Below are 25,931 nucleotides of genomic sequence, written 5' to 3'. Positions count from 1 at the left end.
GGTGGAGGGCTAGTTATAATGAATAACAATGATTATCTATCAAGAATGGATAAAATTATATGAACAGACGCCTATAGAGAAGTGTCAAGTAACGAACTGAACATGGCCTATGGGAGGATTCGGTCACTAATAGAAGAACTGTTTATAGAGGCCAGAATTGATGTAGACATTTATAATTATATTAGCATGCCAGCCCCCAGAATTCCGATCCTATTTGGGATCCCCAAAATCCATAAATGCATTAATGATCCTCCAATGAGACCTTTAGTGGATGCTAGGGGAAGTATAACATACACTTGTGCAAAATACATAGACTTTCAGTGGAAAAAATATGTAACGTCACAGCCACAGGTTTGTAAAGATTCCTGGTCATTTTTAACTAACATCCAAAAGTTGAAGTTCAAACATAATCTGAACTTCTTGACAATTGACGTGAAGGATCTTTACATGTCTATCCCACATGTGGAAGGGATTGAATGTCTTAAATTGCTACTAAATGAGCTAGGAGCATCTAATGATGAAATTAGTCTCTTGGCAGAAATGGTAGAACTGGTTTTATCAAACAACTACATTACATTTGGTGGAAAATTCTATGCCCAAACAGGCATAGCCATGGGGTCACCATGCGGGGCTAGCTTTGCTAATTTGATCATGGCATATTGGGAGAGGGAATTTGTGTTCAAGGTACCTAACATTATAAATAAAATCCAATTTTATACTAGGTACCTGGACGACATTTTTATATTGATAGATGGGAAAGTGAAAGAGGCGGAAAATCTAGTGTCCTACTTTAATAATACAACTTCATTTTTAAAATTTACTTTCACATATAATGAAACTAACATTGCCTATTTGGATGTCTTATTGAGTAAGGACTTACATAAAAACAGCTATTTTGCAAACATCTACAGAAAAGACACATATTCAAATGCTTTCCTTCATTTTACTAACTTGCCACCCTTTGGTCCAAAGGAGGCCTGTAGTAAAAGGACAATTAGTCAGGGCTGCCAGCATGGTGACTAGGGAAGATGATTTTTCACAAGAATGTGATAGGGTAGGAAACATGTTCTCCAAAAGAGGATATCCCACCCAACTGATCAGGGAACTAACCAAGGAGGTAAAAGGGAAAAGATTGAGAGGCCTTTACCAACCCATCCTGTTTGACATACAGGAATTAGGTCAACAGGACTCCCAAATTATTGATAAAATCTCAAAAAAGCTTATTTGGTCGGGGTCAACCTAATCACAAAGTTCAGCTTGGATGGTTATAAAGTACAGTTTTGTACCTACCATAAATGTAGATGTTCGAGTGCTAATACAGATGCAGTCATAACAGATGGGTTTTCCTGCTGTCAGGCGGGTCCTCGGTCGGCCAAATTCCAAAGTCTAGATCCGGCGTCGGATGTCGTCGCTTCTTCCCTGACGTCAGTGCGACAGGGGTATAAAAGAACCAGCCGACGCCATTTTCTTCAGTTTTTCTTGCCCCAGATGTCAGGTGCCCCCAGAAGGAAGGCAATACATAAATTTATGTAATAATGCAATGCAATATAATCAAAAAACAGTAGTTGCAAGCAAATACACCATAAAAGAATACCCCAATCAGGATGTATGAGGAGGTGTTAGCCATTAGGCCTGTCCCAAGAGGGGAAGGAGGGAGGGAAACCTGGACTGCAGCTGTATTAGCACTCGAACATCTACATTTATGGTAGGTACAAAACTGCACTATGTTCATCGTGCATACAGCTGCAGTCATAACAGATGGGTAGAATCCCAAAGCTAAAAAAGGGGTGGTAGGCACTAAGGGGAACTAGGAGGAGCCAGGATGCCTTCTGCCGTGGCAAAGCCTGCTCTAGATTTGGAGTCTAATGGTAGGTGATAGTGCTCGGAGAAAGTATGTACAGAACTCCAAGTGGCAGCTTCCAAAATATCTTTGGTAGGAACCCCCCTGAGGAAAGCTGCAGAGGTAGCTGTGGCCCTTGTGGAGTGAGATCCGATGCCTGCAGGTACAGTTTTACCATGAAAAGAGTAACAAAAGCGTATGCAGTGGGCTATCCATTTTGAGATTGTCTGTTTGGAAATAGGCTTCCCTTGAGCTCCTGTAGCATAGGACACAAAGAGTTGCTCTGATTTTCTGAAAGGCTTTGTTCTGTCCAAATTGTAACGTAGCTGTCTGTGAATGTCCAAGGAATGTAGTAGTCTCTCCCCTTTGTTTTGAGGATTAGGGTAAAAGGTAGGTAAGTGGATAGCTTGATTCAAGGCTACCCTGGATACTACCTTTGGCATAAAGGAAGGATTGGTTCGTAAGGAAACTCTGTCCTGATGGAAAATAATGAAAGGCTGCACAGCCATGAGGGCTTGTAGTTCCGAAACCCTGCGAGCTGAGGTGATAGCCAGCAGGAAGGCTGTTTTCCAGGACAAATATTGGAGTTCTGTTGAAGCAGCTGGCTCAAATGGAGGCAAGGTCAGTTTTTCTAGAATGAAATTGAGGTCCCAAGCAGGTACTGGTTGTTTCCTTGGGGGTTTTATATTCTTAGCCCCTCTGAGGAACTGTCTTAAGAAGGGGTGAGAGAATAAAGGAGGATCAGTATTGTACTCTGCAGAAATGGCTGAGGCATGGATTTTGATGGAGGAGAATGAAAGTCCACTGCTTAGCATCTTAGCTAGGTACTGTAATATTTGAGGTAAATTCAGTATTCCAGGATTCTGGCCCTTTTTCTCATTCCAGGCACAAAACCGTTTCCATTTTGCGGAGTAGGCTTTTCTAGTAGAAGGTCTTCTGGCCTCCAAAATGACATCCTGCACCTCCTTGGAGAGTGGGGTCTGCTGTGATTTTAAGGAATCTTCCATGCGGCTACATTGAGTGTTTTCAGCTGACTGTGAAGAGTTTTGAAGTTGTGCTGAGTCAGTAGAAGAGGCATTAGAGGCAGGATCCATGGTGGGGAATGCGTCAGGCTCCTCAGGAGTGGGTACCAGTGTTGTCTTGGCCAGTCTGGAGCAATGAGAATCACCTTTGGTCTGTCTGCTCTGGTTTTTAATAGAACTTTGGGCAGCAGAGGAAGAGGTGGAAAGGCATAAACTGTCATTGTTGTCCAACTGAAAGAGAGTGCGTCCACTTTCCAGGCCTGTGGATGAAAGGGCCTTGAGCAGAATTTTGCCAATTGGTGATTTCTGTGGGAGGCAAAGAGATCTATGTCTGGCCTTCCCCATGCTTGAATTATCTTTGTAAAAACTTGAGGATGCAACTTCCATTCGTGTGGATCGGTCATATTTCTGCTTAGGTTGTCTGCCAGCGTGTTTTCCTTGCCTGGCAGGTACTGTGCTTGAAGTTCGATTTGTAATTCCAAAGCTATGTTCCAAAGAGACATGGCTAGCCTGCATAGGGGGTATGAATGGGTTCCTCCCTGTTTGTTTATGTACCACATTACTGTGGTGTTGTCTGTCCTTATCAATAGCTGGCCTGGATGCAGTAGGTCTTTGAAAGCTATAATAGCATTTATTACTGCTAGCATTTCCTTTTGATTGATGTGTAGGTGCTTTTCTTTTTGGGACCATTTGCCCTGAATGCACCGATCTGTCATGTGCGCCCCCCAGGCGTAGTCCAAAGCGTCTGTTGTGATGACTTGATTTGCTTGAGGCTTGCAGAATGGGAGACCTGTGTTTCTTTGGCATGCTTGAGCCCACCACAGAAATTCCTTTTGAAAACATGGAATCAGTGGTATTATTGTTTCCAAACTGTGGCTGTGTTGAGACCATAGGTTTTTTAGGTACCACTGAAGTTTCCTCATATGCAGCTTTGCACATGGGATTAGTAGGATGCAAGATGCCATGAATCCCAGAGCCTGCAGGATTTTCCTTGCAGTCAGCCTGGTGAAAGTTGCCAGTTTTCTGAAGTATTGAGTTAGTTGCCCTTGTTTCTCTGGCGTGAGGTAGGCCATCTGGGTGTTTGTATCCAAGCTGGCACCCAGGAAAATTATTGTTTGAGAGGGTATTAGCCTTGATTTCTTTTTGTTGACTGTGTATCCCACAGAATTCAACAACATTATTACAAACGCCAGATGTTTCAGAAGTATGTGCTTGCTGACCGCTTGGATCAGGCAGTCGTCCAAATATGGGTATATTTGTATCCCTTGAAGTCTGCAGTAGGCAATTACTGATGCCAGGCATTTCGTGAACACTCTGGGTGCAGTAGATAAGCCAAAGGGCAATGCAGAGAATTGATAATGTGTTGAACCTGCAAGAAATCTGAGGTATCTTCTGCAATCTTGTCTGATTGGGACATGCAGGTATGCCTCCTTGAGGTCCAATGTTACCAGCCAAGACTCCTTGCCCAGCATGGGAAGAAGCTGCTGTAATTTGAGCATCTTGAATTTTGGCACGAGTAAAAATGTGTTTAGGATGGATAGGTCTCCAATCTTTGCCTTTCCTTGGTACCAGGAATAGTCTGGAATAAAAACCTTGACCCTGTTCTTGTGCAGGTACCTCTTGAATAGCTTTCATGTCCATAAGATCTGAAATTTGTTTTTGTGCCTCTGCCCTTTGATTGTGTGGCAGGTTTGGCATGCCTCTCATTTTTAGAAGGGTGTGAAAGTGGAATCTGTAGCCTCTGTCTATAATGCCCAGGATCCATTTGTCTTTTGTGACAATATGCCAATTTTTCGAAAATAATGCCAGTTTTCCACCTAAAGGTGCTGCCATTTGAGCCTTGCTTTGCATGCAAAGGGGAAAGTCATTGGTTCTGCTTTCTGAATGGCTGTGAACTATCCTCACCACCTCTTTGTGGTGGTGCTTGCCATTGTCTGCCTCTAAACGATCCTTGAGATTGCCCTCTACCCCTCGGGCGCCTGTATCTACCTCTTTGGGGTCTGTCCGTGGCTGGAAAGGACCAATTTTTTTGAAGGCCAATTTCTACTGAAACGTGGAGGTTGTAACTGTAGGAAATCTTTCACTGTTTGCATTGATTTTGCCTTTTCCTCCAGTTTCTTTAATACCTCCTCAGCTTTAACACCAAACAATACATCTTTTTGCAGAGGTGCATCTAGTAATTTAGCTTTGACATGATCTGGTAAGGTTTGCTCTTTGAGCCAAGCATATCTATGTATGACTGATCCTGTAACAGCAGCTCTACATGAGGCCTCTAAAGCATCAAAACCACATTGCAAGGTATGTTTACCCACTTGTTCTGCACTATGTAACAAATCCTGCAACTGCTTCAAGTCTGGTTGTTCAGGTTGTGACATTTTGCTTTTCAACTGTGATAACAGAAACTGTTGGTACTTTAACATATGGAACTGACAGTTTAATGCCCTCATGGTTAAGGTGGCCGACGTGTATACCTTTTCCCCCCCACCTTTCTAAAGCTCTGGAATCTCTCTCTGAAGGTAATGGATTTTTAGCAGTGGAGGCCTTAATTCCCTTGGGACCCTGTGAAATAGTTTCTGGGTCAGCCCCATGGCTTTTGTATAGGAATTGGTGTGAATCAGGAACCCAGTAATACCTGTCAGGCTTGACTGGAGCTGGAGGTAAAGAATCTGGGTTAAGGCAGGCCTCCAAATACACATCATCTAGTATGTCTAAGACAGGAGGTATAGCCAGAGGCCTGTGCTGAGGGAGCAAGAGGAAATCCCTAAGCCTTTTCTTGGAGTCTGAGTACACTTGGCCTTCCCAGTGGAAGTGTTCCCTCAAGGTATGTAAGGTTTCCCCAAAAGAGCAATCCTCAGGGGGGGAGACAGAGGGAATGGACTCCTCTGCATCAGAATCTTCAAAAGGGGAGTATGAATGTTCCTGGTCTTCAGAATGTTCTGAAATAATGGAGGCCTTGTCCGAGGAAGGGGATTATTCCTCCACTCTGGGCCTTTTGTCCAGGGGGGGTTGAGAACCCATGATAAGAGTAATCAAATCCTCAGCCATTTTGAGCATCTGCTTTTTAGGCATGGGGCCTTGAGAGGGCCCTGTGGAGCTTGTCTTTTAGCATGCATGGCTGCTTTAGACTTAGTGAAAGCCTTGATGGAAAAAGAAGAGGAAGGCCTGAAGACACCTTGAGAGGTGGCAGGCATGTCTAAACTCTGAGTTTCACAGCCAAGAGTGGCTTCGGTATAGTACAGTTTTGTACCTACCATAAATGTAGATGTCTGATAGGTATGCAACTGCAGTCCTAACATATGGGTTGTCCTGCCCCAGGCAGCCCTTCGGTCGGCCGGATTCCAAAGTCTGGGTCCGGCGTCGGCTGATGTCGCCCTCTCCCCGACGTCAGAGCACCTGGGGTATAAAAGCGTCAGCCGACGCCATCTTCTTCAGTGTTTCTTGCCCCAGATGCCAGATGCCCTCTAAGGAAGGCTAAATTTTGAAAATAGAGAAAAAATTCCAGGCAAGTACAACAACATAAAAAACAAATACACCATAAAAGTTTACCCCAGGTAGCTAAAATGAGGGGTAGAAACCCAAAAGAATACCACAGAGGGGTAGGTGGGAGGGAAAACCTGACTGCAGTTGCATACCTATCGGACATCTACATTTATGGTAGGTACAAAACTGTACTATGTCCTTCAAGGATGCAACTGCAGTCCTAACATATGGGTTGAATACCATAGCCAACCTGGGGGTGGTAGGCACTAATACAAGGATGGTGTAGCTAAAATGCCCTGCAGGACTGCAGAAGCAAATCCTGCTCTGGATCTGGAATATAAAGGCAGGTTGTAATGTTTGGAAAATGTATGCACGGAGCTCCATGTAGCAGCCTCTAAAATGTCCTTTGTTGCCACTCCTCTTAAAAAAGCTGTGGAGGTGGCTGTAGCTCTGGTGGAATGTGGCCTGATGTCAGCTAGCACAGTTTTTCCATGAAAAGAGTAGCAGAATCAAATGCAATTTCCAATCCATTTAGAAATTGTCTGTTTGGAAATTGCTTTTCCCTGCAATCCAGCAGCATAAGCTACAAAAAGCTGGTCAGTTTTTCTGAAGGACTTTGTTGTGTCCAAGTAGTAGCGCAACTGTCTGTGTATGTCCAAGGTGTGCAGAAGTCTCTCTCCTTTATTTTGAAGTTTGGGAAAGAAGGTAGGCAGGTGAATAGCTTGATTCAGGGACACCCTGGATACCACCTTTGGCATGAATGACAGAATGGTTCTCAAAGAAACTCTGTCCTGATGAAAAATGAGAAATGGTTGTATTGCCATAAGGGCCTGTAGCTCAGAGACCCTTCTTGCTGAGGTTACTGCCAGAAGGAAAGCTGTCTTCCAAGACAGAAATTGCAACTCTGAAGATGCTGCTGGTTCAAAGGGAGGAAGAGTTAATTTTTCCAGCATGAAGTTGAGGTCCCATGCAGGCACTGCTGGTTTCCTTGGAGGGTTGATGTTCTTTATACCTCTTAGAAACTGTCTTAGCAATGGGTGAGAAAATACAGGCGGATCAGTGTTATATTTGGCAGATATTGCTGAAGCATGTATTTTTATGGAAGAATATGAAAGGCCATTGTGGAGCATTTCAGCCAAATATTCTAAGATCTGTGGAATGCTCATCACTGATGGGTCTTGACCCTTTTTGCTGTTCCAGATAAGAAATCTCTTCCATTTTGCTGAGTATGCTTTTCTAGTGGAAGGTCTGCGCGCCTCCAGGATGATATCTTTTACCCTTTTGGAAAGTGTATCCTGGGGAATAGTCATGGAATCTTCCAAGCTGTCAGCTTCAATGTTTTCAAGCTGGGGTGTAGTGTCCTGTAATTGTGCTGTGTCAGAAGAAGTGGCCATTGAGGAAGGGGCCACGGATTGGTGTGTGTCAAGCTCCGTAGCAGTGGGTACCAGTGTTGTCTTGGCCAGGCTGGAGCTATCAGTATGGCTTTCGGTTGCTCTGTCTTGATCTTTAGTAACACCTTGGTCATCAAAGGAAGAGGTGGGAAGGCATATAGTGTTAGAGAGTTCTAACTGAAGGAGAGAGCGTCCACCTTCCATGCTTGAGGATGGTATGTCCTTGTGCAAAACTTTTTCAGATGGTGATTGAGGTGGGAGGCAAAAAGATCTATGTCCGGCCTTCCCATGCTTGAGTTATTTGTAAGAAAATGTCCGGATGCAACATCCATTCGTGTGGATCCATGATGTTTCTGCTTAGGCTGTCCGCCAGCACATTGTCCTTCCCTGGTACAAACTGGGATTGTAGCTCTATTTTCAATTGTAGGGAAATATCCCACAGATTCATTGCCAGTCTGCAAAGAGGGTAGGAATGGGTACCTCCTTGCTTGTTTATGTACCACATAACTGTGGTATTGTCTATCTTTATTAGTAGATGGCCCTGATGCATGAATTTTCCGAAGGCCTTAATTGCATGTATCACTGCCAGCATTTCTTTTTGGTTGATGTGCAGGTGCTTTTCTTTTTGTGTCCATTGTCCTTGAATGCATCTGCCCTCCATGTGCGCCCCCCATCCATGGTCTGAGGCATCTGTTGTAATGGTTTGACTTGTATGAGGCTTGCTGAAAGGCAGACCTTTGTTTATCTGGCTTGCTTGAGCCCACCACAGAAATTCCTTTTGAAAACATGAAATGAGTGGGATCAATGCTTCCAGGCTGTGGCTGTGCTGAGACCATAAACTTTTTAGATACCATTGTAGTTTCCTCATATGCAGCCTTGCGTGTGGAATCAGAAGGATGCAAGATGCCATGAAACCCAGGGCCTGCAGGATGTTCCTTGCAGTCATTTGGGTGTGAGTTGCCAATTTTCTGAAGTATTCTGGTAATTGTTTTTGTTTTTCTTTTGTCAGAAACGCCATCTGGGTGTTTGTGTCCAGTGTGGCACTCATGAAAGGTATTTGTTGGGATGGTACAAGGCTTGATTTTTGAATATTGACTGTGTATCCCAAGGCCTGCAGTAGGTGAATGACATAGTCCAAGTTTTTTAAAAAGGCTTGTTGGCTGTCCGCTTGTATAAGGCAGTCGTCCAGGTAAGGGTATATTTGTATCCCCTGAAGTCTGCAATGTGCAATTACTGATGCCAGGCATTTTGTGAACACTCTGGGCGCAGTAGATAAGCCAAAAGGCAATGCTGAGAATTGATAATGCTCTGAGCCTGCAAGAAATCTGAGGTATCTTCTGCAACTTTGTCTGATTGGGATATGCAGGTATGCCTCCTTGAGGTCCAGAGTTACCAGCCAAGACCCCTTGCCCAGCATGGGAAGGAGTTGCTGCAAAGTCAGCATTTTGAATTTTGGCACAATAAGGTAAGTATTCAGTGCGGACAAGTCCAGAATGGGTCTCCATTGGCTTTCTTTTCTTGGAACAAGGAACAGTCTTGAATAAAATCTTTGGCCTTGTTCTGCAGAAGGAACCTTTTCTATTGCTCTTATTTGAAGTAGGTTTGTTATTTGTTTGAGTGCCTCTGCCCTTTGATTTGGTGGCAGGTCTGGCTTGCTCTGCCTTGTTGGTAGTGTATGAAAATGGAATCTGTATCCTTTGACTATTATGTCCAGTATCCATTTGTCCTTTGTAATATTGTGCCAATTTTGAGAGAATAAAGATAATTATCCGCCCAAAGGTGCTTCTAATTGAGCCCTGGATGGCGGAGTTAGAGTCAAGTCATTGAGATTGTCCCTGTGGAGCAGTGGAAGGTCCTGCCCCACCTCTCTGGTTCGGAGACTGCCACTGACGTCCTCTGTAGGAGCCTCGAGTTTGCCCTCTACCTCTGCCACGTCTGTTTTTGCCTCTTTGAAATTTGTCTGTGTCTGGAAAGGACCAATGCTTAGAAGGCCAATTCCTACTGAATCTTGGAGGCTGTACCGGGAGGAAATCTTTGACTGTTTGCACTGATTTTGCCTTTTCCTCTATTTTCTTTAAAACCTCTTGTGCAGTAGCACCAAATAGCTTATGTTTCTCTAGTGGTGCGTCCAAAAGCTTAATTTTCACATGGTCTGGCAGTGTTTGTTCCTTTAACCAAGCATGTCTGCGTATGACCGCACCTGTCATTGCTGCTCTACATGAAGCTTCCAATGCATCATATCCACACTGAAGGAAATGGTTGCTAACCTGTTGTGTATTATGAACCAATTCCTGTAACCCCTTTCTATCTAATGGTTCAGGGGAAGCCAATTTCTTTTGCAAGTCATCCAACATGTATTCCTGATACTGAATCATATGAAATTGACAATTTAATGCTCACATAGAAAGGGTGGAAGATGTATATACTTTCTTGCCCCACCTTTCTAAAGCCCTAGAATCTCTTTCCGAAGGAAGGGGATTCTTAGTAGTAGTGGAGGAAACCCCTTTAGGCCCCTGAGAAATAGTTTCCGGGTCAGCAGTATGGCCCTTGTACAGAAATTGATGAGTGTCTGGGACCCTGTAGTACCTGTCTGGCTTGACAGGAGCAGGGGGGGGGGGTCAGGGGAAACACTAGATTCTAAATACACATCATCTAACACATTCAAAACTGGAGGAATAGCTAAGGGTCTATGCTGAGGTAGCTTTAAAAATTCCCTTATCCTTTTCCTAGAATCTGAGTATTCTTGGCCTTGCCATTTGAAGTGTTCCCTCGTGGAATGAAGGGTTTCCCCAAAGGAAAACTCCTCAGGGGGAGAAGCAGAGGGAATGGATTCCTCCGCATCAGAATCCTCGTAGGCCGGGAAGGCCTCCTCCTGGTAGTCTGAATGTGCAGAATCACCTGAGGCCTCATCGGAGGACTGGGAATCTACCTGCTCAACCCTGGGCCTCTTGTCAGAAGGCGGCTGAGAGCCTCTTTCTGGATGAGGCTGAGAACCCCTAATTAAAGAAATAAGGTCCTCAGCTAAACTTAAAATTTGAGAACCAGAAGTGGATCCCAGAGAAACAGATCTTGGAGGGAGAGACTTAGCCTGTTTGGCAGCCTTAGCACGTGTGTAGGCCTTAATGGACATAGACACTGGAGGCCTGGCAGCACCACGTGCTGGAGTAGTCTTATCCACTGAAATGGTGTCAGAAAAATCCTGGGCTATGGTCTCAGAGGGGAGAACAGGAACCGGCACCGAGCTGGCCTCCGGTACCGGAGTAACCGGTGGGGCGGTGTCGTCAGTCTGTAGTGGTTGTGAAACTGGCTCAGAAGAGACCGAGACACTCGCGATAGGCCTAAGCGTGGTGTCAGCCGAGACCGCGGGTGTCGGTCCTTATCCTTCCGTTTTTTTAGGTAAATGCGCTGTCGGAAGCTCCGACGGCATGATATAACAGAAATCTTCCCCAAAATAATCCTGTGCAAACTCTGACCGACGCCTAAGAGTGCATCTATTGAAAGAAGCACAAGCTGCACAGGCCGAGACGTTGTGTTCTGGGCCTAGGCAGGGTAAGCAGTAAGAGTGGAAATCCTTATGAGGTATTTGTTTCCCACAAGTTAAACAATTATTAACTTTTTCAGTTTTATCTGACATCGGCTGAGGCAAGAAAAGGTCCCCAATGGGGTACTTAGCTTTTTTGAAGTCTTCAGTAGCTGAAAACACAGGAGCTGGCCGACCGGCACTTGCGAACTGCTTCTGCTTCGGGCGCCACGTGGCAAGAAAGACTGAAGAAGATGGCGTCGGCTGACGCTTTTATACCCCAGGCCCTCTGACGTCGGGGAGAGGGCGACATCAGCCGACGCCGGACCCAGACTTTGGAATCCGGCCGACCGAAGGGCTGCCTGAGGCAGGACAACCCATATGTTAGGACTGCAGTTGCATCCTTGAAGGACATCTGTAGTCGGGGTGTGGGCTGAAGAGCCTGCGACCTTGGGCACAGAAGACACCGCCAATGAAGTGTCATCGGTAGTCAGGGGCTGCGTAGGTGCCTCGCTTTGAACCGGACCACCTGTAGTCAGCTTTGGCGTGGTGTCAGTAGAAGTCGCGGACCTCGTATGTCGGTCCTTATCTTTGCGTCTTTTACTCAAAACTGGAGTCGGAGTATCCGACGACATAATGTAATTAAACTTTTTGCCAAAATAGTGTTGGGCAAACTCCGCCCGACGCTTAATAGTGCGTCTGTTGAATGTAGCACAAAAACGACAGGCCGAGACGTCGTGGTCTGGGCCTAAGAAAGGAATGCAGAGGGAATGAAAATCCTTATGCGGTATTTGCTTCCCACATGAAATGCAATTATTAACTTTGTCTGACATCGGTCTGAGGCAAGAAAAGTTTCCCCAACGGGGTACTTAGCTTTCAAGAAGACTTTGGTTGAAAAATATTCGTAATCTCAGGAGCTGGCCGACCGGCACTTGCGAACTGCTTCTGCTTCTGGCACCGCGCGGCAAGAAAGACTGAAGAAAATGGCGTCTGCTGGTTCTTTTATACCCCTGTCGCACTGACGTCAGGGAAGAAGCGACGACATCAGACGCCAGACCTAGACTTTGGAATTAGGCTGATCGAGGACCCGCTTGACGGCAGGAAAACCCATCTGTTATGACTGCAGCTGTATGCACGATGAACATCATCAGAGAGATCATCTACAAAAACTGGGAGATTATTAGATCAGATGTTGTACTGACCTGTACACTGAAAGACCCCCCTAAAGTAGTATTTAGAAGGGGTAACAACCTTAAGTGTTTATTATCAAAAAAGAGAGAAAATGCGCAAAGGATAGTAAAAGTAGGTATGACCAAATGTGGTAGATGTACATATTGTTCATACATGGACATAGGGGAAAGATTCAACATCAGAGGGGTGGATTATATGACCCCACAGAGATTTGATTGTAATACAAAAGGTGTGGTTTATTTGGTGTGCTGCCAGAATTGCCCTGTTTTCTACATAGGGAAAACAGACTGGAAATTTAAGGAAAGGGTATATGAACATCTTTACAGCACCTGAACCTTGAAACAGGACAGCGCAATTGCTAAACATACCCTAGACTGTCCTACACATTCATTTAAATTTAGAGCTATAGACTCAATTAAGGTGGATGAGATGAGAGGAGGTCCTAGTTCTTTGATGTTGGAAAAATTTTAATTAATGTGGCAAATACGGACCAGAGCATGCCAGTACCAAGGACTGAATGAATATTTTTCAATCAAATGTATATTAAAACTGAAAAGTCTAGCAAAATGACGGAGATCAATAGCTGAGGGGACACCTTTCTTAGGGATTGGGGACTAGGTCCAATACATTTATTCAGCAAACATATTTACATTATTTCTTGACATTTTTGAACATTTTCTATATCACTATGGTTGAATTGAAACTGTTAATTTTTATGTCTGTAGGACATATTTACTTATGTGCAGTCACATGTTTATGTGTAGTTGAAGGGGTGTTTATGTACATTTTTAACATGTTTAATATATTTGGAAGTTTAAGAGTTTTTAACATTGGCATAGGATTTTATTTTAAAGTGTGAAACACTTTAGAACACCCGACTGCTATGGGTTTAATTGACCATGCCGCTATCCAGGCTTTGGGTGTTTGTGTGGAAAAGGTTACACTGGGGCTTATTAAGTACAGTAATGTTGCTTTAAATGCAGACTCCATTACGTAGTGCTGTTACGTATTCTCATAACTGACAAGGTGGAGGTGAATTGTAACAATTAGTCAACAATGATAGAAACAGTTCAACTACTTTTTATGACTAAAGGACAAAAAATATTTTCCAATTTGGATATTGTAATTATCAAAAGAATGTTGGTTACTACCAGAGTATGGACAGACAGGTAACATCAACTGTTTTATTTCAGTCTGCGAATGTATCAGTTGTAACGGACTGCATTTAACTAGTTATGTTTCCAGCTAGCCGTAAAGGTTTGAAATTATACTAAATTGAATATGGATTTAATGTTTTAATGAGGGTATGTTAGAACCTTAGGTTTAAAGCTGTTGTAGTAAAGTCCGGAATGTTGAGATTATTGACTGAAGCATTGCATTTGGAAATGTGAATGTAAACAGGATTGCAGTACTGTTTAACACTGAATTGCAAAGCTATCACATTGAAATGGTTGGTATTAATTCAATGAATTAATTGAAGGAGTTTTAATTAGACATTGGGTAGGGTATTTAAAGAGTTGCTTTACACTTGAAACTTTGTCTGAGGAAGTCTCGCTACCAGTGAGACGAAAAGCGCTTTACGTTATTTTTGCTGTTTGCTGTTTTAAAATAAAGAAGTGTTCGTATTGTGGACTTAGCTACTAACTACGCCTTGGCTTTTTGTGGGCTTGTGCTTGGCTGCTGGGACCTTCCTTTTGCTGCAGTAAGGAGTTTTTTGTTTGGCTTGTGCTTTTACCCTGTTAGACTTACCAAATAAGGTAATATCAGAAAGCACGCAAGCATTACGTGGACTGAAGTCCTCACCAAAAGTGGATGCCCTCATTTGTGTATATCTTTCCACAGGTAGCTGTGCTTGCCGAACTGCTGTCTGATATCCTTGGCATTATAACATATCAAAAAGGTAGACACTCTTTATGGCATCCAGGAGCTGATCAGCTTCTGGCATTGCACGATCTAAGAGACAGACCTTGATCTTCTCAAAGGTCTGCTTAAGCACTGACCTCTGAAAGCTCATGTCCCATGCAGCTCTAGATTCCCATGAAGAAGGCTGAAGAAACACAGACTTGAATATGTAATCTACATAAGGTGCCTGCAGAATCATGAAATGTCGATTTGAAGGAAGTTCCAAAGCCTAATAGGCTTCATACTTTATGTCCATATTTTCTAAACATATTCTACAAAGCAAAACCTCAGAGCACCACTGCCTAACCATACATCTACCATTATATATATTTACATGCAAAAACGCACACAATGAATGGTCAATCCAACCAGTGTTCCAGTTGTAAATTGGGCATATACCAATAGGAGAAAGTCCAGTCGCCCGGACTTTCTTCTATTAATATATGCTATGGGGCTTTCTAGTTCTCTTGAGTTAAGAGGTCAACAGCTATGTACGGTGGGCAGAGAAAATACAAAGAAAATCGGTATTTTATGCAAAACTAAATAAACGTACCTGATTTACCTCGTATTTCTGCCTCTAAACTGTCCACATTTAAAACTTTAACAAAAAAAAAAAAAAATCAGCAGCAGTGGAGATCTTACTTTTTCCATTACTTCCTTTCCTTTATTACTAGGGGCATTGACTACAACTCAGATCTGCGATATATAACAATAAGTACCCTTTTCTGTGCATTTAAAGTGTTTTTCTGATTGTATCTGCTTTATTTTCTGAAAAACCCCCCCCCAAAAAATATACTTGTTTCCCGCCTTTCTAAGCTAGTATAGTCCAGTTTTCAGGTTAGTTCTGAATTCAGGGCTGTGTTACAAATCTCTGTGTTTGCCCATACCTTACTTGGATAGAAGGAAGTTTCTCTGTTCACCTGGGAGAGAGGGGAGCTTTGAGCAGCCTATCTGTCCCTGGAGGAGTGGTTTCAGCCCAGAAATTAGTAGTTTATTGGCCATTTTGGGCTAATTTCTATCTGTTTCATTTCCCTGCTATAAATACCGCATTTGCCTGGTTTTGCACACCAGGCAGCGCCGGTTAGCTAGGGTAAAACTATTTCCGGCTCCACAAAGTCTCCTCTTCAATTTTTCCCTTGAACTAGACAAACTTTCAGCTTAAGCACTCAAGCCATTCATTTCTCAGCCTGGCACTTGCTTATAAACCCTAGCACTAGACCCTCCTGTACTGTACAGAAGGACAAGGCTTTCTATTCGACCTTACCAGCCAAAAGTAAAACAGTTCACTGTACCTATCCAGGCATGTCCAAAGGGCAGTTTCAGGTGTACTCTCCAGTCCAACTGGTGAATCTGGGCATTTTGAGGTAATGTTACAACTGCCTCATGCACAGAGACAACCCTCTCATCCTGCCACCAAACACTAATACATGTGAGAGATGCAATTATACAGCCAAACTGGAGGCTAAGCTCTCTCAACCCAAGACTGGATCAGACAGTCAAGAGGAGAAGGGAAATACTTGCATCACACCACCAGTCTCACATAGACACATTAAACTAGCACCAGCAAAAAACACACATAAATACATGAAAACATACTAGGAGGCTCTAAATAAAAATCTGCAAAAGCAACAGAGACCTCCAAAGCAAACATCCAAGCAACCTCCACCCCCCCAGCACAAACCATGAAACACATATTTCACAAAACCAGAGTTCCATGCAATCACAGCCCTTAAGGCAAAATAACATACCCAACATACTAGTAATAGGTGACTCTATAGTCAGGCACACTGACATCCCACTCACTAGGCTGAAAAAGGAGAAGGTTACTGTTAGCTGCCTGTCGGGTGCCAGGATCTGCCACATAACACAAGCACTCAGGTCACTCCAGAAGAAGTACAAATTTGACTCTGTCATCGTCCATATTGGTGTGAATGACCTGAGCCGTACCTCCTTGGACTACATGAAAAGAGACATGGAAGAGCTCTCTGATCACGTAACCCAGGCCAGTATGACCCTGACCCTGAGTAGCATCCAGCCCTCACCGAGAATGATACCACGGTATAATGAAAAAATTCTCGATTCCAACAACTGGCTAAGTTTCTGGTGTCATTCAAAAGGGATCCAGTGTCTGTCCACCTGGGATGACGTGCTCGACAAGCCACGCTGCTTCGCTAGAGATGGCTTGCACCTGTCACCCTTAGGCTTTTGAATACTGGCCAAGGCTCTTGCCAACCCCATAGTGCCTTTTTTAGGCAAGGCTCAAAAGACAAACCCAGTGCCATAAATAGCACAAGTAACAAAAACTGAGGATAATGCTACTCAATGCCAGAAGTCTAAACCTCAAAATGCAAGCACTCGAGGCACTACTTAGTATGGAGAAAATCAATGTGTGTGCAGTGACAGAAACCTGGTTTAAGGCTCCAGAGAGCACCCCAGCACTACCAGGCTACAACTCATACAATACATTTCTGCCACAGAACCCGAACTGAAATACAAATGGCAGGGGTATATCCATATTCACCAAGGATACCCACACCTCCAGGTTAGTGGCACAGCATGATGCTTCAGAGATCATCCACGTGCAACTAACAACAGGCAAAACTGCAATTCAAATTGTAGGTTGCTACAAATCACCCACCATGTCCCAGGACCCACATTCCATGTTTCTGGAAACACTGGGAAACATAAAGGTCCTACCAAACAACCTAACGTTGGATCTACTCAAGTACTAACTCCCTTGCCCAACATTTCCTAGAATTTATAAACTCAACTGCCCTGGTTCAACTGGTCAACACTCCCAACAGAGGTGACAACATATTGGACCTGGTCATCACCAGCATGGGCAACCAAGGTCAACCCCTCGCTGGTTAGATCTGACTATAAACAAGTCACTTTGGATATCCACATTCCGCCCCCACCCCCGGACAAGGAAACCACTGTGAAAAACTTTTCAAAAGAAAATTTCACGTTACTTAAGACCGAGGTGGAAAGTTTCAAAGCCACAATGCTGAAGGATAACGCTGTCCAAACTGTGAAATCCTTTACTAATGCATTCTACTGGCACCTACAAGAATGCATGGATTGTGCCATCCCAAGCAAAATGAAGACTAACTCTTCCAAGAAAAGGAAACCAGTCTGGTGGACTCCTGTCATAAACAAGCTATACAAAAGGAGGAGGAAACTAGTACAGAAAAGAGTAAAATCCCAAAAAGGGAAGACATCCCTGATCAGTATCAGCAAGAAATTACGATCCCTCATAAAATCATCCAAGGCGAGCTTTGAAAGAAAAATTGCCAAGGACTCCAAAGATAACCGCAAGGCATTCTTTAGCTATGTCAAGAATCTAAGTGGCAATGCTCAGATCTGCTCAGAGTTCGTGCAGAATGGCAAAAAATACAGTGAATCGATTAATATCGCCAACATCCTGGCAGACAGGTTCAGTGCAAACTTCACCCCCTCTTACCCCCAAAAGGGCCCATAACCATACCAGAAGAATGTAGAGTCCCTGAAATCACAGATACTCAGGTTAAAACAGCCCTCTCCAAAGGCAAAAACACAGCAACAATGGGACCGGACAGTGTCCCAGGCTGCGTCCTACACGAGCTCAAAAACGATCTAACCCCTCACCTAAAAACACTGTACAAACTCAGCCTCTCCACAGGCTATGTACCCATAGAGTGGTGCACAGCAACGGTTATTCCGCTCCACAAAGGTGGAGCCACAACAGACCCAGGGAACTATTGCCCTATAAGCCTGACTAGCTTGGTCTGCAAGGCTATGGAGCACATCATCATGGAACTCATTAACAGAGACATTGGGAACCTCCAAACACTGGACCCTACCCAGTTCGGCTTTGTTAAGGGCAGATCATGCCTCCTAAACCTGGTGGACTTCTTTGAGATAGTTACCAAGGCTATAGACGAGGGAAAGGTGGTACACACAGCCTACCTAGACCTCGTAAAGGCCTTTGACACCATTCCCCATTCTGCTATTATAGACAAGCTTACCAGCCTGAACATAAACCCCTAGGTCACAAGAGGGGTTGCCAACTGGCTGATGGACAGAACCCACATGGTGAGAGTTGCGGGAGCCAGGTCTGACCCTAAACCGGTTACAAGTGGCATTCCCCAGGGCTCAGTCCTAGGACCCCCCCCTCTTCGGCATATACTTCTCAGAGGTACAGGCAAGCACAGGAGGACTATAGCTGACCAAGTTCACAGACGACTGCAAACTAGGGGCTATAACTGACTCTCCGGCTGACACAGACATAAAAGGGTCTCACTGAAACAGATACCTGGTGTCAAAATCACGGCTTCAAGTTAAATACCAAAAAGTGCATAGTCATCCCCTTTGGAAAAACCAAAGTACCCACAAACTACCACATAGGTGGTAGTTCCCTAAATACGGAAGACATAATAAGGGATCTGGGGACCCAAGTAGATAGTAATATCACCTTTGATACATTGCCAAAGTGGTTAGAAAATTCTTCTACGTGGCCCACCTAATCACAAAAGCGTTTGCATCCAGATCAAAAGAGGTCATTGTGCCCCTCTACTCATCACTCATCAGACCCATCATAGAGTACAATGCCCCATTTGGGATGTACCTTACAAGACACCTGCAACAGTTGGAAAGATCACAGAAGTACCTCACCAAGAGGATCACTGGAGTCAAACAGATGCCCTATGCAGCTCGACTGAAGAAACTCCAGCTGTACTCGGTTGCATACTGCCTACACAGAGGTGATCTCTGCCTGACATACAAGGCCACGTCCAATCCAGAATTGATGGACATTCTCCACCTAAAGAAAACCTTATCCCCTTGAGCCACACGCTCTAGGGATCTAAATCTCACCACAATAATACATAGGACATGCTGGAGGGATAGATTCCTGTCCCAGAAACTTCCCATGCTTTGGAACAAGATTCCAATCTACATTAGGTAGAGCTCCTCACTAACACTCTTCAAAAGGAGCCTTGACGAGTGGATGGGGAAACAGAAAGTTTACCCCGGGGATCACTTCAGTGGCTCTACTGGACAGAGGCACAGGGAACTAATATAAGGGGTGGAGAAAGCCAACACATTCTGGCTAGGCTTATAAATGCCTTCGGGCAGATAGCCTAGTACCTACTTATGAACCTATAATGCACTGATGTACCGCATAAGCATGAGAACGCAAGTCCCACATGCATGTGCAGTGCATCAATAAAGACACAGGAAACGGAAACACCACTACACTGTTATACAAAGACAATAAGAAAAGTAAGTAATTTTTTTCTTAAGCAATGTCACTGTATAATAACATTAACCAAAACAGGCTTCGCCCTTGTGGTTAAACCACATCAACCTTGGGTAAATCTTTACTATACCACACCCAGTAGTTGGTTATTGCTATATTATCTTCGACCTTTACTCTACCCTTTGAATGTTTCATGTACTTCCTTTAGCATAGATTATGTATTATTCTCTTTTTCATTCCTGCTTACCTTTATATCACATAAAATTTGCTAAGTACAACAAATGACCACTAAATAGTATTTACATCATATATTATCACACTTCTAACTTAGTTATTGCAAATTCAGAATACCATCTTATTTATCTTAGACTACCACTACACAAGATAGACACAGATATATAAAAAACACACCCACACCCAAAGCTATCACCTTACCTAGCCCTTACCCTAACTCAGAAACACTTGCATGTGTGCATGTGCATACACACACACACACACACACACACACACACACACACAGACACGACACTCAGTCTATTCTCCTATCTAACCTTTATTCTAACCCTAACTCACAAAACCCCACTTACTTGCACAAAAGCACAGCTCACACAACACAAAAACGATTGATGTAACTTTCAACATCTCTGGACACCGACAAATACAATATTCGATTTAAAATCACAGCAGTAAACTTTGTCAACAAAATGTATAATAATGTACACTGCAACCACTATGAGGTTTATGATGCAATGAAAGAGGAAGAAAAAAATATGATGGATAAGATTTTGGAAAGTACTGTCTGGATAATTTGGATTAGTAGATGTGAAAAACTGCTGTATAATAAAATGTGCAATCATCAAATTATTATGGGGAGAATAATAAAAAGGTTGTAGAGAAATTGTTGGGATCAAATTTGGAATATAAAAACATATTTAAAGGCATATCTGAAAAAGCCGCAGTGGTGCAGCGGTAGCATTGTCGACTCACAGCAAGAGGTTCTCCCGTTCGATTCTCAACTGGAGCGCCTTCTGTGTGGAGTCTGCATGTCCTCCCCGTGGTTGAGTGGCGTTCGAAAGATATGCATGAATGGGCATGCCTTCGTTGAAGATTGGGCATCGGGCTTGCACCTCGGCACTGTAAAAATCTACTGCCAATCATTAGTGGACTGGAGTTCCGCTGTAGTGACCCCTAACCGGGAAAAGCCTAAAGAAGAACAACATTTAAAGGCATATCTGAATTTAGTTATTGTTTTGAACTTGAAAGTTATTTTGTTACACTTTGTGTTATATAAAGTAAAAAAGTGTATACAGAAAACTGAACAACATATATAAACAAAAAGCCCCTAGACATTTTGGTTAATGTAGGATCTTTCGCATCCACCTAAACTACCACCAACACAGGCAGATGAGACATTTAAAGTCAGCCATTTAACAACTGTAACTAATAAAGGCAAGGGTGTGCTAGGCATAAAACATGATCTCAATGACACTCAGGGAAATGTGCTTTTTATAAAATATTCCTGTAAAATGTCACCCCTCAGATATATGCATTATCTTGGGAAATGCATTACACTATACCTCTTTTTCTATGTAAAACCATCTCACCAAATAAAATTTGCTAGAACTGCCACATTTTTAATTCACATTCATCTTCTGTTCTTATTTATTTATTTATTGACATTTGTTAACCAGGTTAGTCCAGCTGGGCCAGGAGCCCATTTTCAGTGGAGACCCGAGGAGAAAAGCTCCAATTACAGACAGATTAACTATACATAACAGTTTAGTGTACAATTAAAAACATATGCAACAGTTTAGTGTACGATTAAAAACAATCATTAATTGGCTAACACTACAAGTTCACATATATTCTGAATTGCAAAGAAAAACAAACAAAATGTTTTTCTTTTTTTTTTTTCTTTTACTCCTGTGTGTGTGGTGTAAGTGTTCTTTGAAACTTTTGAACTATTTTTTCTAAATGTAACAACACGAAGTACGATGCAACAAAGCATTACACAGCTTTATAGGTAACAGTGAAAGAGAAACCTGAAATGCTTGCATAAACTATATTAGTCTGGCAACATATTTTTTTCCATAATTCAGCATTCAAGAACTGCAAAACAGGGGCATTAAAAATATAACAACTAATTCAGAGCAAACGTCTGAAGGATCAGTACATTTTTAATTCACACTGCTCAGCTTGTCAATAACTACAAAACTTTTAATTCTAAGCCCAGCACATAGGAAACATGCACAACCTAACCTTGTCAACAGTAACAAAAGAGCATTAATGCACATCTGTCACACCTCAATCATATCTTAATCTATAGTCTGATAGAAGCAAAGGCCACCATGCCTAGGCTTACCTTTCGTGGTGTTTTAATGTAAAGGTGGTAGAGCCACTTCAGGACAGCAATTCGTGTCATCATTCCTTTGCTGGTGTCATACAGATAGTGATCTAGTACTTGAACTATACCATCCAGGTCAAGGGTCACTTGGGCTCGCTCTGTGCTGTGAAAGCAAGAATATTCTCTGAATGCAAGAGATTCAAAGGTGTAAAGTAATACTTTTACTTTAAATACCAACTTAACTTGGATAGTGGCACAAATTAGACAATATATATCAGACAGACATATATATTAACTCAGAGGCAGCAATATAACTTTGTGCACTTAGACAAAGTTTGGTTATCAACTGTCCCAATCCACATAGGACAGTCCTTATTTGGGCAGTTGGCTCCAGCAAAAACGCATGAAAATTGACAAATGTCCTGAGATAATAGGACAAAAAATAATTTCTAAGTTTCTTGTAATTGTTACATAAAACTATTATTTTGTATCTAAAACAACCTTAATATGACATGAAACAAAAAAGTCAAATCCTATAAAAGCTTCGATTCTGACAAGAAGTGAAGTCCACTGTGTTGTATCATTTGTCGCTATGTTTTGTTTTGCAAAGTTACACATTTCCATAAAATATTTCTTTTTGGGCATCTCAAAACCTGGTACCCCTTGGAGCCAATCACTCTGGCCATGTCCCTTTCTTACATAACAAATGCACAGCAAAAATACAGGAAATGCAAGTGCAATGGAGTGATACCTTTTCAATAACACTTGCAGTGGAAATAGTAAAAGTAATGTCTTTCGGCTTTTCCCGGTTAGGGGTCACCACAGTGGAACTCCGGTCCGCTAATGATTGGCCGTGAATTTTTACGGTGCCGAGTTGCCAGCCCGACGCCCAACCTTCAAAGAAGGCACACCCATTCACGCATACCTGCATGTCTTTAACATCACTCAAACATGGGGAGGACATGCAGACTCCACACAGAAGGTGCTCCAGCTGGGAATCGAACAGGAGAACCCCTTGCTGTGAGGCGACAATGCTAACCACTGCACCTCCATAGCCTAACACTTGCAGTGGAAATAATCCAAATAATTACCAGTTCTGCATTAGTGCTACAGTTTTGTTTCTGGTGAGAGAAGGTGCAAAGGGACACTGATTCCTAGCTGAGTGTAGCTGCAGTGAGACCATCACTAGTACTAGTTAAATAGTAGCCAATAAAAAATAAAAATAAAAGCTGATATCAAGATACTTTGGCTAAATATGTTTGCTGAGGAGTACAAACAGGAGGTTGCCATCAAATGCCATTCTGATGCTCAAATTCTCCAAGGGCTGGTCCACATTTGTATATTAATTAATTATGGGCTTACCGTTAACATCAAGAAATGCAGCAGTTTCCTTTGGAAAATCTAGCAACATTAGTACTTATATAGATAACATTCCACATAAAATTGACTCAGTCATCAGGGACTTGGGTACATAATGTTGGTAACAGATTTTCCTTTGACTACTATGTATCTGTGGTGGTTAGAAAATCCTTCTACAATGCACACTTAATCCTTAATGGTATCCCCTCAAGGTGCAAAGAAGTTACAGTCCCACCCTACCAATACCTTATTAGGTCTATCACTAAATATAAGGTATCCTTTGGCATGTACCTCATACCAAAATCCTAAACCTGGTTCAGAAACCTTAAAGTTTTCTCATCTAAAAGATCTAAGGTCTTGCACTCTTGGTTACTCTGACAAACTAAAAGCTCTGCTGCTCTACTCAGTGTCATACAGACTCTGAGGGATGACCTCTGCTTAGCTTTCTGTGCTAAGAATGACCAGTCATTCGTCAAATTCTGTCACCTAAACAAAACAAGTGGTAAACCAAACACCTGTTCTAGACAGCCAATCCCTCATTGGTGAGATCAGACCATAAATTAATCTCAATGGAGATCCATATCCCGCCCCCACCCCCAGCAAAAAAGACCACAGTGAAGAACTTCTCAAAAGCAAACTTCACACTTCTTAAGACTGGAGTGGTATCCTTCAAGGCCCCCGAGCCAGTGGAAACCACAACCCACGCTGCTGAAACCCTTACAAATGCCTTCTACGAGCACCTCCAGGAATGTATGGATCAAGCAATCCCTAATAAAATCAAGACCTTTTCCACCAAAGGCAGGCGCCCGGTCTGGTGGACTCCAGCCATAAACAAACTCTACAACAAGAGGAGAAAGCTACTACATGACAGAGCAAAATCCCTAAATGGGAAGGCATCTCTGATCAATACTAGCAAAACCCTACGATCACTCATAAAATCATCCAAGGCCAACTTTGAGAGAAAAATCGCTAATGACACAAAAGACAATCATAAAGCCTTCTTTAGCTATGTTAGAAACCTGGGTGGAAACTCCCAGATATGCTCAGAATTAGTCCAAAATGATAAATAAATCACTGAACCCACAGACATTGCCAACATACTGGCAGACAGGTTCAGTGCAAATTTCTCCCCTCCCTCCCAAAAGGAGAAATATGTATCCCACCACAGTCTAGCCTCCCAAACATCTCAGATGCCCAGGTGAGAGCTGCTCTCTCTAAAGCAAAAAACACAGCATCAATGGGACGGACGGTGTCCCCGGCTGTGTGCTACATGAACTCAATGAGGAACTAAACCCACACATAAGGCTGCTGTTTAATCTTAGCCTTACTACAGGATACGTACCCAAAGAATGGCGTCGGCAACTGTGGTCCCACTCCACAAAGGCGGTGCTTCTACGGACCCTGGAAATTACCGCCCCATAAGCTTGACGAGCCTTGTCTGCAAAGCTATGGAGAGGATCATAATGGAACTCATAAATAAAGACATTGGGGACCTACAGACACTGGATCCTACCCAATTTGGCTTTGTCAAGGGCAGATCCTGCCTCTTGAACTTGGTCGACTTTTCGAAACAGTCACTAAGGCCATTGATGAGGGTAAGGCAGTTCACACAGCCTACCTTGACCTAGCAAAAGCATTTGACACAATACCCCACTCGGGCATCATAGAAAAGCTCACCAGCTTAGATGTAAACCCATATGTCACAAGATGGGTTGCAAACTGGCTCAAGGACAGAACACACAGGGTTAGAGTTGCTGGTGCCATGTCAGACTCTAAGCCGGTCACGAGCGGTGTCCCACAGGGCTCAGTCCTGGGCCCCCTCTTGTTCGGCATTTATTTTTCTGAAGAGCAGGCAAACATAGGGGGATTGTGGCTGACAAAATTTGCAGATGACTGCAAATTGGGCACCATAATTGACACTCCATCAGACACAGACATCCTCCAGAAAGGTCTCATAGAAATGGATAATTGGTGCCAGAGCCATGGCCTTAAGCTAAATGCCAAAAAATGTATAGTCATACCCTTTGGGAAAAACAAGGTAACCCTAATTACCACATAGGTGGTAATCCATTAAACACGGAAGAAGTTATCAGGGACCTGGGGACCCAAGTTGACAGTAACCTCTCTTTTGACACTCACATTGCCAAAGTGGTTAGGAAGACCTTCTACATTGCCCACCTGATCATGAAGGGATTCACATCCAGATCAGGAGAGGTCATTGTACCCCTGTACTCTTCACTTATCAGACCAATGATTGAGTACAACGCCCCATTCGAATGTACCTTACCCGACACCTGCAGCAGTTGGAAAGACCCCAGAAGTTCCTCACCAAAAGGATAAAGGGGCTCAAACATATGTCATACGATGCCCGACTGAAGAAACTCCAGCTCTATTCAGTCGCATACCGTCTGCTCAGAGGTGATCTGTGCCTGACATACAAGGCCATGTCCAACCCGGAATTAATGGACATGCTCCACCTCAAAAAATCCAAATCCACCAGAGCCACGAGAGCAAGAGACTTAAACCTCAACACGGATATAAATAGGACGTGCTGGAGGGACAGATTCATCACCCAGAGACTCCCTACACTATGGAACAGAATCCCAGTCCATGTGAGGCAGAGTAGGCTTATAAATGCCCTAG

At 43.2% G+C, this 25,931-nt stretch overlaps 1 protein-coding gene across 2 annotated transcripts in view; it reads right to left on the bottom strand.

Moving 5' to 3' along the window:
* The window catches only part of VAC14 (VAC14 component of PIKFYVE complex), a 3,391,123-nt gene that overhangs the window by 1,513,056 nt on the left and 1,852,136 nt on the right, over positions 1-25,931 (bottom strand). For both annotated transcript variants that reach the window (XM_044081299.1, XM_044081298.1), the window contains exon 11: positions 21,948-22,092. In XM_044081299.1, the coding sequence (XP_043937234.1) occupies positions 21,948-22,092 (145 nt within the window). The remainder of the gene's footprint in view (positions 1-21,947; positions 22,093-25,931) is intronic.

This window comes from Protopterus annectens, chromosome 8.part0 (genome assembly GCF_019279795.1).
Source record: "Protopterus annectens isolate FY-2018-M chromosome 8.part0, PAN1.0, whole genome shotgun sequence".
NCBI lineage: Eukaryota > Metazoa > Chordata > Ceratodontiformes > Protopteridae > Protopterus > Protopterus annectens.
Note: the sequence above shows the minus strand (reverse complement) of the source record. Positions and strands in the feature narration are given on the sequence as shown.